The 9,882-nt window shown below is 32.4% G+C and overlaps 1 protein-coding gene across 2 annotated transcripts in view; it reads right to left on the reverse strand.

Moving 5' to 3' along the window:
- The window catches only part of LOC146993707 (phosphatidylinositol-3,5-bisphosphate 3-phosphatase MTMR14-like), a 30,997-nt gene extending 23,755 nt beyond the window's left edge, over nt 1–7,242 (reverse strand). For both annotated transcript variants that reach the window (XM_085806658.1, XM_085806659.1), the window contains exons 1-4: nt 7,071–7,242; nt 6,281–6,340; nt 6,050–6,144; nt 2,089–2,185 (exon numbers count right to left, since the gene is read on the reverse strand). In XM_085806658.1, coding sequence (XP_085662784.1) covers nt 2,089–2,185; nt 6,050–6,144; nt 6,281–6,340; nt 7,071–7,169 — 351 coding nt within the window. In that variant the 5' untranslated portion in view covers nt 7,170–7,242. The remainder of the gene's footprint in view (nt 1–2,088; nt 2,186–6,049; nt 6,145–6,280; nt 6,341–7,070) is intronic.
- Between the last annotated feature and the right edge of the window lie 2,640 nt (nt 7,243–9,882).

Below are 9,882 nucleotides of genomic sequence, written 5' to 3' on the forward strand. Positions count from 1 at the left end.
TTGCCCACCTAACTGTTGCGAAACCAGAATTTTTAACAGAGTTATTTATAAAATATAATCTAGTAAGTAGTTAGCTATTTGTAATTAAATGTGATATTACATACGCCTCTGAAGGAGAGTAAATGCATAGCATAGCAAAGTTTATAAATGGACATCTAGGGAGAACTAGCAAATATGCTTTAAAAAGGAAAACATTAAGGATTCTCAAGCTAGGCACAATACAACCCCAATTTTAAGCTTATTATGAAACATCTTATAAATTAGCAAACAGATTAACACATCTGATTGCAACGGATGAACTTATGCGAGAAGAATGATAATACAAGAATAGTATTTAATATAGTTACATACATTCAATATGTGTATCTCAAAATCGAGCGGTTAAATTAAGAGCATTATTCGCATTCCATACTGAAAATACAAAATATGGTAGCAAAGCGGAATAAACCAATAGTCTGCAATTATCTGCAAATTTACGTTCTCATGCACACCATTCTACTCTGGTGCACGTTGTTCTGAAACAAAGACAAATATATTGAACTATTAGGTCGACTATGGCAAAGTACACGAAGCTTAAAATAACACACTACTTAAAAATATAGGTTTCCAGGGCATTATGTATTTCTACGTTCTTTTCTGTAAATGGAATCTTAAGAATCATACAAGATTTAATCTATTCCATTTGGAAAAGTGGATTTATGTTTGCTACACTACATAAAAGGCCAGAACAGCTGTTTTTGATGCTAGGCATCCAAAAACTCTTCCCATTCTAGCATGAAAGAGTTTCGCTAGGGTGAATACACTCTAGCATGAAAGTGTTAATCAAGTTTTAGTAAAACACTCTTCCCACTCTAGCATGAAAATAAAATTTATCTCCCAGATGATCGAATTATCAAAGCAAAACTATTTGAAGTATTAGTTGTGAATAACATCCTAAATGAGCCTGTGTACAAATCCAACAGGTACACTAAGGTAAGGAAGGTTCAAATTTAGTTACTGAACTTTAAGGTCGCTTCGCTTTCAAATTAGTAATTAAGTTACAATTAAGCTCTGTAATAGAACTCCAAGATTATTCATTTGAAATAATGTTAAGCTGTAGTACCTTGTCAACTTATGGTTTTCTGACACACCTTGCTCTTTCTATATGTTTTTAATTAATATGGTGGTCGTTACTTGAGCTGAATCGTTACTTCCACTTAACGACATTTTTTCAATATTCCTGGTAAATATACACAGTTTGCATATACAGACTACGGAGACTTCGTGGCTCATTATTTTGATTCAATTAAAGTAAGTGTTCCTAATTGAGCACTAGTTTTTAAATTTAAACCGTTTACACTACTTCCGAGTTTCACTTTTTCGAATAAGGATTCGTCTTTTAATGATTAACAATTAAATCTAAACTGGTTTCGTTGTAGATCTTTCCTAGCCATGATTTATGAATATAAACGTATTCTTAAAAATGAAACAAATTTACAGTAATTTTTGCCATCATTCCATCTAAAGTATCCAGCATTCAGGTTCAGATTTTGCCTTATATTAGAGTGAAATAACTAATGACTTAAAAATTTACAACTGCCCATCTTTATCAGCGGAAAAGCAGACGAAGTGTAAATCAGGATGTTAAACCTCCATCATGTACTACGTAAAATTCATAACGAATAGCTGCTACAAAACCGAAAATAAACGTCGACATTTTCGCAATTAAGCGGGACGATTCGATGAAATTTTAATGTCATAATGTACACCTTATATGAATTGCAATTATAAGTATTTGAAATTCAGTAGAAATTAATCATAACTTCAAAGATCAATTATGAGATGCTTTTTTAACTCGGCTTTTAAATGCCGTAGCAGACAATAGGTTTATTTAACGTCTAGATAAGCTTCCTTCGTATTTAAAATTAAATTAAACAGCTAATGCCTAAAAAGAAGTTTACCTAGCCAACTAATCTTAGTACGAAATTCTGCCAATAAGTTGATATTTGAATGCAGTTAAAATATTGAGAAAAAGCATTTAGACTTATGGTCTCCAACAGGTCACATTTGATTAGAAATAATATTTAACGAACTAGAAGATAAACTTACGTTTCCTTCGAACAACAAGGCAGGTACTGGAAACCTACGTCTGCGCCTCACTTTACGAGTATCCTGTATCATTCTCTGGAACATTAGAGGTTCAAACCTACAAATTAAATGGTTTGAAAAGTAAGTATGCAACTACGCAATTTTAGAATGCAATTGTCGAATAGTTAAGCGAAGATTAATTTTAAACGGGAGAGCTTTAGAATGCTAAATTTGAACCAAATTACCGGTACATTGTCGTTATGAACGCGACGTGCTTATACACCGCCAACAATTTATTAACGCTTCAATGGTAAAATATTTTCGATAACAGCAGATCAGTTGACCAAAATTAGATTTCCGGCAGCAATTGTTTAGCAATCGCAGCTATACTATCAGAATATTAATCTTTCGTATGAAATTATTTTGTCGGCCATAATACCACATCCTGACCAAATATGTACAGCTGTTCTGTCTTGGTAAGAGAGCCTATTTTCGTAGAGATATGTTGGAAAAAATACTTCAAGTTTAGCATTATAATGAACTTTTAGACAAATTGACGATATAAGCTTTTAGATTTTTCGCTTAAATGAAATAATTATTACAGGGACAGTCGCCAGTTAAGTATTATACTAGCGAGACTAGTTCTCGCGAAAGAAACAAGAAGTCAAGTGACTTCCCTCGAATCAATTCCCAGTTCATTCCTAGTTCTTATTCCAAGAGGAATTAAGCAATTTGCCGACATTACATTTTGAATCATCTTATGCAATGAAACATTGTACGAAGTACCTTTCACGGGAAATGGTTACCCTCGCCCCCCAAAAAATATACAAAATCTGAAATTTTTCAAATTTTACATACATATACAAGTATCGAGAGAATTTGGGTAATGTTCCTTAGACTAAAAATATTTAAAAACGGCCTATCTTTAGAATTTCTGATACACAGCCTCGCGCCCTGGTATAAAAATGCCTTTTAGTACAGCTTTGCCATTATTTCCCATTTGCTTTGAAATCGTAGAGTTCGTTAATCAAAAATGCATTAAGGTTTTACAAAATAGGAAATAGAAAATTTAAAAAATTCGGTTTTTTGCTTAAATGAATGTTTCCAGGTTTCCATCTTCGTGTGCAGGATTAAGTTATTAAAAATTTGATGTCTCTGGATACCGTCGTTTTTTTACATTACCAAAAACATGTAAACATTCACGCAAATTCTTAATTATTTAATTTCTTTAAATACAATACAGGGCGATATATTTGGTCGCAACAATTTTAAAAGTGATTCGCCTTTTATAGTGAAACGCCAGAAAGTGCCATTTTGAGAATTAATAGCCTCTTTTGGCGTAAAAATTGATGCAATGCATATATGCGCTTTAACCAATTGGACAAAAACTGACCCTGAAAAAAATTTCATTCCACCCCTGCTTCATTGAATAGGGCATTAATAGAAAATCTTACTACGAGAATTCAGAGTAACTTAGGAGTTGCATCAATGCTCTTAGGAAAACATTAGTAGCATTATTGGGAATGCATCGGTGACTACCGGCTAATAAATGCCGCATCATTAATATTAAAGCTTAAATTTAAAAAGCGAGTCAAAAACTTGAAATTGTAGTCTTACCACCTTGAAGATTTTAACAATCAAGGTTTCAGAAATTTAAAAAGGTATTAAAATTAATATAAAATAATGTGAAAAGGAAACAAGAATTTGTAGGTAAATTTTACTTCGGGTTTGAAAGTTGTAGTTTGCTTATTCATTTAACAATGAAACTTTTAGAAATTTAAAGGGAATTAATTTAAGGCAATGGAAATTAAAAATTTTACATCCAAGTCAATTGTTTAAAACGGCAAAAATAAAAATAAAAAAATGGGTGCTTTTTTTCATGTAAATACCACGTGGAGACTTTGTTGTTTAATAATGAATTAGTGAGTTAAATTACCTTAATTATTGAAGGCGTAACCGAATTTCACTGGAATACTTGCTTCAGAGATTTGCAACAATTGCAGAAACGTTTATAGGTTTTTAGAGGATATGGAATCCAGTTAGAGAAAACTCTCTCCAAGGGTTTTATTGTTGGCAGGAATTCGCCCAACATATATCCCAGAGTTTTAATTTTAATGTACTGTAAAACTACACTGACATATTGCTACTCTATTTAAAGCAAAAATCGTAATTCTACATATATACATTTTCCAATAGTTTTAAAGTGATAAGAAATAAAATACCAAAAAAGTATTTAAAACATTAAGCGCAATTCCTAATGGCATGGAAGTATCTACAAGTTTCGCTTATACAGACTTTGTTTAACAAGTATTTACTACATTTAAATTAAATGTGGTTAAACGCAAATCTCGGTTAATTTCCTTCTATAAGCAGGTCTTCAATTTCAAGTAACTGGGATACACGTGTCCATAGATATGGAGTAGGATGCGTGATAATCCCGAGAAAAAGGTTAAATTAGAGGAGTGCTGTGAAGTTTGATTTTGCAGTTAATAGTGCTCATCTTCAGACGTTGTCTAAGGGGACGGATGCCTTCGTGGATGAATTTCTAAGAAAACTGGCTCGCAAATATATATATTACACATGGGGAAAACCACAAAGATGCTTATGCAGTAAGCTCGCTCGTAACATTGAAACTTCGTAGCAAACTACCAATGTTCAGTGACTTTGCGGTTCGACCCGCTGGGGCCAGACTTCTTAAAGGAAACAGTTTTCTATTATTCCCTTAATGTATGGTAATATGTAAAAGAACCCATTTGATTAAATGATTTATTTTTGTGTTCATTTGGCTACATTTAAAAACATTTTCTACCAGAAAAATCAGAATATTCCAGATAGAAAAAACTTAGAATTAAAGCTTCCATACAATGTGAAGTGTTATTTTAATCTTTCATATCAATTTTATTAATTTAAAACCTATTATATCGTTTTCAAATAGCTTTCAAATCACGACTTTAAATTTAAAATCAATAGAGCACAACATGAATAGCTGTTAAACAGAATTGTTTAAACGAACGACAGTTGCTCGAAACTTATTTGAAAACTTAAACTTAAATTCATTTTTAATCTGAATTTTCGTGCAATTAAGATTCAATTTTATTTTAAATTCCGATTTTATGTCTATTCGTCACTACAACTCTTGCAGAGTTTCTATAAATTGAAATCAGGATGTGCAATTTTTTTAGTGTAATACGTTTAGTTTGGCGAGTGGAAAGTATTTCACGATATAACTATGGCTAATCACTGAACATTTACAACTAATTAGAAAAATTATTGGGTGTTTGTGTGATTATGGCAAAGCCTCGAGGGCTATCTGCCTAAGGGGAGGGATGCCTTCGTGGAGGACTTTCTAAGGGGAACTGACTCGTATACACGTTACACATGGGGAAAACCACGAAAACGCCCATGCAGCCAGCCCGTTCGCGGAATTCGAACCTCAGACCGAACTACCAGTGTTCAGCGACTTTACCGCTCGGCCGCTGGTGGGCAAAATTAGTATTGGTGCAAAAATCTTTCGTTCGTTAATATTCAGTGGCACGAATTTAAGAAATGCAGTTTTTAATCATGTTTATTCATTGTTTAAAGACATAAAAAAAATTAATTTTGGACTCGCTATGCTGAAAGCCACTTAGACATATTGTAGAAAATGAAAAATAAGACTTTCAAATGGCTTTGCTAATTACATATCCGATGGTTTGAAAATAATATTTCGTTGAAAATAAGGTCCACTACGTACATGCAACTATAAGTATTCTTCAATTAAGTATAATCATTCTTTAAATTAGAAAGTATCAGTTAAGAAATTTACCGAAGTCTATGAATTTAATTCATGAATTACGAGTTATGATTCAGATATGTAGTTATTAAAACCAAGATTTCAACGACTTGAAACACTTATGAAAAAATGCAATTAAGAATTTAATTTCTATTAAAATTTTTATCAAGATGCGAGATAAAATTTATGAAATGAATACGGAATACTAACTTGCGAGATTCTTCAGAACTGCCGGTTTTGTCTTTTACTGGAATAATGATTCTCGATGGGTAGTTTGGTGTAAACATTCCATCATTTACTACAAGCTGTAAAGATTTTGATATTATAGTTCCATTAATTAATATTCCATATCAGAAAGTATCAAACTTACGAGTAAATTTTAGCAAAAACATGCATCTGAATAATAAATAGTTAAAAACATGATCGAAAAGACAAACTAACCTCACATTCATAGTCCTTTTCAAAAAGTTTTAAAGAGTTTCTATATATATCTTCATCCTCCTGCAAAAGAAATTTTAACGAAATTTAGGTACTATACATAAAATTATGTGGATTATGAAATTAATGAATATGTGATTATAAAAATGTGAATGGTACTTCCTGGTTATTCGGTATCCCGATACACCATGAAAAGGTTTTCGCCAACATTTGGCGGTAAAATCGTTTTTGATTTCGACCGATAATGTTAAAGAAAATCTGATTTTTATTCTCTGCCTCCATATAAATTCTGATAATTAAGAAGGCTAGTGATTATGACCTGCATAAAAAAAGTCTAAATGTTTAACTGCAGCTATTTAAAAAAGAATACTTTTAGCATTTGCAGTTCTTAAACAATTTCGAATATAAATTTAGTTTCTCTTGAACTACCACAGATCTATTTCGAGAATTATACTAATAAAGATTAAGAAACATTTTAGCCATTTCTTATTTTAAAACATCTAAACTAGTACATGAAAAAAACTCACGATTACTAGACATTTTACCTTGATTTGAATACATTAAATATACTTTGGACAACTAATGTTAGCGAAATTTCAATGAGGAATATCAGCAAATTAAAGAAAACATTTAAAATTTCATTTTACAGAAAGCGAACGTCAGAGATTTAGATTTAGAGATAATTTGATTTCAAGTGAAATTGTCATTCAGGCTCAAATGTAAAAACACATTAATTTAGTAGACCTTGAGCTACAAAAAGAATGTTGTATCATATTAAACAAATATGTAATACCTTTCGATAAACACCTGCTTCGTATAAATGACACCGAGCTCGGTCGACTAAATCCTTTAGGTCCTTTTCTGTAACCAACACGTCGACTTCTTTTGCCATAATGTGAAGTATTAAGGGAACTACAAATATACTAAAACAATACCCGCTGTTCTTCAACTCAAACTGGAGGAAATTTTGTTGGAAGTACTTATAAGTTCTTTTTTGAGATCTAATATACAACCACGAACTACCAATGACAACAATTATGCAAATTTTACTCTTCCCTTTTCTCAAAGAGATAATGTAATTTAATTTAAAATATTTATAACTAAAATCATATTGCATCATAAATCACAATAATCAATCAATTCACTAACATATATTTTAATTTATGAATTTTAACTTACTTGTACGAAAGTTACTGATATTTATTTTTTCCAACTTGTTATTGAATGTAATCTTAATTTTTTTCATGGTGAAATGGTTTTATTAAACACAGTGTTAAGTCTGAAGTTATTCTTCAATCATTCTATTTCAGTTTTCATCACCAAATGATTCATTATTTCAATTTACATGAATGTTCTCAAAAGTCGGCTAAAGAAATCGACGTGTTGGTTACAAAACAGGAACTAAAGGATTTAGTCGACCGAGCTGGGTGTAATTTTTACACAGCAGCCGTTATTTGAAAGGTATTGCATATTTAATATGATACAACACTCTCTTTCTATCTCAAGGTCTGTTAAATTAGTATGTTTTTACCTTTACACCCTGAATGAGAATTTCGTTTAAAATCAGTGTTACATCTTAACCTGAATCTGCGACTTTCGCTTTCTGTAAAAGGAAATTTTAAGTGTTTCCTTTAAGTTACTGATATTCTTCATTGAAGTTTTGCTAATTTTAGATGTCCAAAGGTATATCAAATAAAAAATCAAGTATATCAAGCATATCAAGTTTGAATCTGTGTAAAATGGCTAATAATCTTTCGATTTTTCATTATTATTTTAGAGGTTTATAATGTATTTTCCTCCTTCCTTTCTATGCCTTCGTGGTGTAATTGGAAGTATACTCGATAGGTATTCGAGAGGTCCAGGGTTCGAGTCCCGGCGAGGGCACTGTACATTTTCACACTTCTGCCAAAAAATAACCTAATGACTCTAGAAGTGTTGCCCGTACAAAAAGGTGGTGGACGATAAATTGTCACCATCAAGACTTGTGAATCGTGTTCCCCAATTATCAATCCCTCTTTAAAAGGGGCAATATATAAGGCATTTTCTCCTTGTTTTTCGCATGCTTTCGTTGAGTAATTGTAAGCATACTCGACGCGTATATTAGAGGTTCAAGGTTCGATTCCCGGCTAGGGCCCTGCGCTTATTTTTACCCTCCTGCTTCAAAAAAACTTAATGAGTGAACATGTTTATTTCCTCTAATTCTCGTGTACGTGCCAAGTAAACCCTCTGCGAAATTCCATAAAAATAAATGTACAGCTTACAGGGAACATTAGTCGATAAATCAAAATGAAGCGAGGTACAACGATCAATTAAAATTTAACGCAGATCACCATCAAGATTTTTTTTACATTATCCTTACAGTTTGACATTAAAGTGGAAACTTAAAAGTTTAAAGCTTTACTTTTTTTTCTTTTTACAGCTATTATAGTTCCTAAGCTACGTAAGGGAAGACTTGCCATAAACGAAAAAATTAAATTAACCAAACCTACATAACGTAATCCGAATTTTTATAAAAGTAACTGAAAAGAATACAAATTTTTTCAAAAAAACCTGAACAAAGTTAGTCTTTATTTTGAAAGTTAGCCCGTTTTGGCTTTCACTTTGCCGCACTGAAAGTTTTGAGCAATCAAGATTCAGTTGTACAAACGTAGGATAAATATTCACTTTTAATTTCCAATCGCTCCCAAAGATTTTTCTTAATTTGGTTATTTCTCTTTTGTATCTTCAAAATAAATGCGTATTTTTGAAGGACGTCATTTCAAAATTGATTTTTGTTGAACGTTCTTATATACCCTATTTTTTACGTATTTCTCCCCCCCTTTTTTTTACTAATTTTTTAGTCCGCAAATCGAGAGAGAAAAATTAATTTAATTTTCGAAGGATGCGGTCACAGTTAGAATATAAGAAATCTAAACTAGTCAGGGATAAACTACAGGTAACCATTATAATATTATTTATCTAAAGGAAACCTACATTTTAATAAGAATATATAGTAATATTGGTGTCATAAGATATCTTCATTTGCATTTCCTTGTAACTTAAATCGTGTACATTTTTACTGTTGTCTGCACTACTCCTAAAGCCTCAAATAATTTGTGAATAATTAGAGCAGCTACTGCGCAGCTGACTCAGCGAAATCATAGAATGAATGTCAGTTCATGTGTACTACGCTGTGATTGGTCGGTTCTTGTATTAGGCTGGCATAAAGGAAAGGTTACAAAGGACAAAGGTTACAAAGGAACTGTTACAAAGGAAAGGTTAGACGTGACCTTCGCAGCTAGTTTGAGAGGGTTTGTCTTTGTTAGTAAGACGAAAACAATCATTATGTTAATCAAATCGTTTCCAATACCAATAAGGAATTATTGCTTGTTTATCGCGAGGAGCGCGACGTTACCAGCTCTGCTGAAATAATGCCTTGAGAGCGGCAATTCAGATTGTTATCTACGTGAAGGGTATTGTGTATGTGGGACGGTGATTTGAGTCCGGGAGAAGAATGGGGTGTCGATGTTACACCATGAGGTGAGGAGCAGCGCGGCTACACCTTTCGTCGCTCAGGAGAAACTGAAGCTCTGGCAAAGAACGTCTAACAAACGCTAAGACAGTTG

This window comes from Stegodyphus dumicola, chromosome 12 (genome assembly GCF_044657685.1).
Source record: "Stegodyphus dumicola isolate Sdum_Otavi_A_Nest chromosome 12, ASM4465768v1".
NCBI lineage: Eukaryota > Metazoa > Arthropoda > Arachnida > Araneae > Eresidae > Stegodyphus > Stegodyphus dumicola.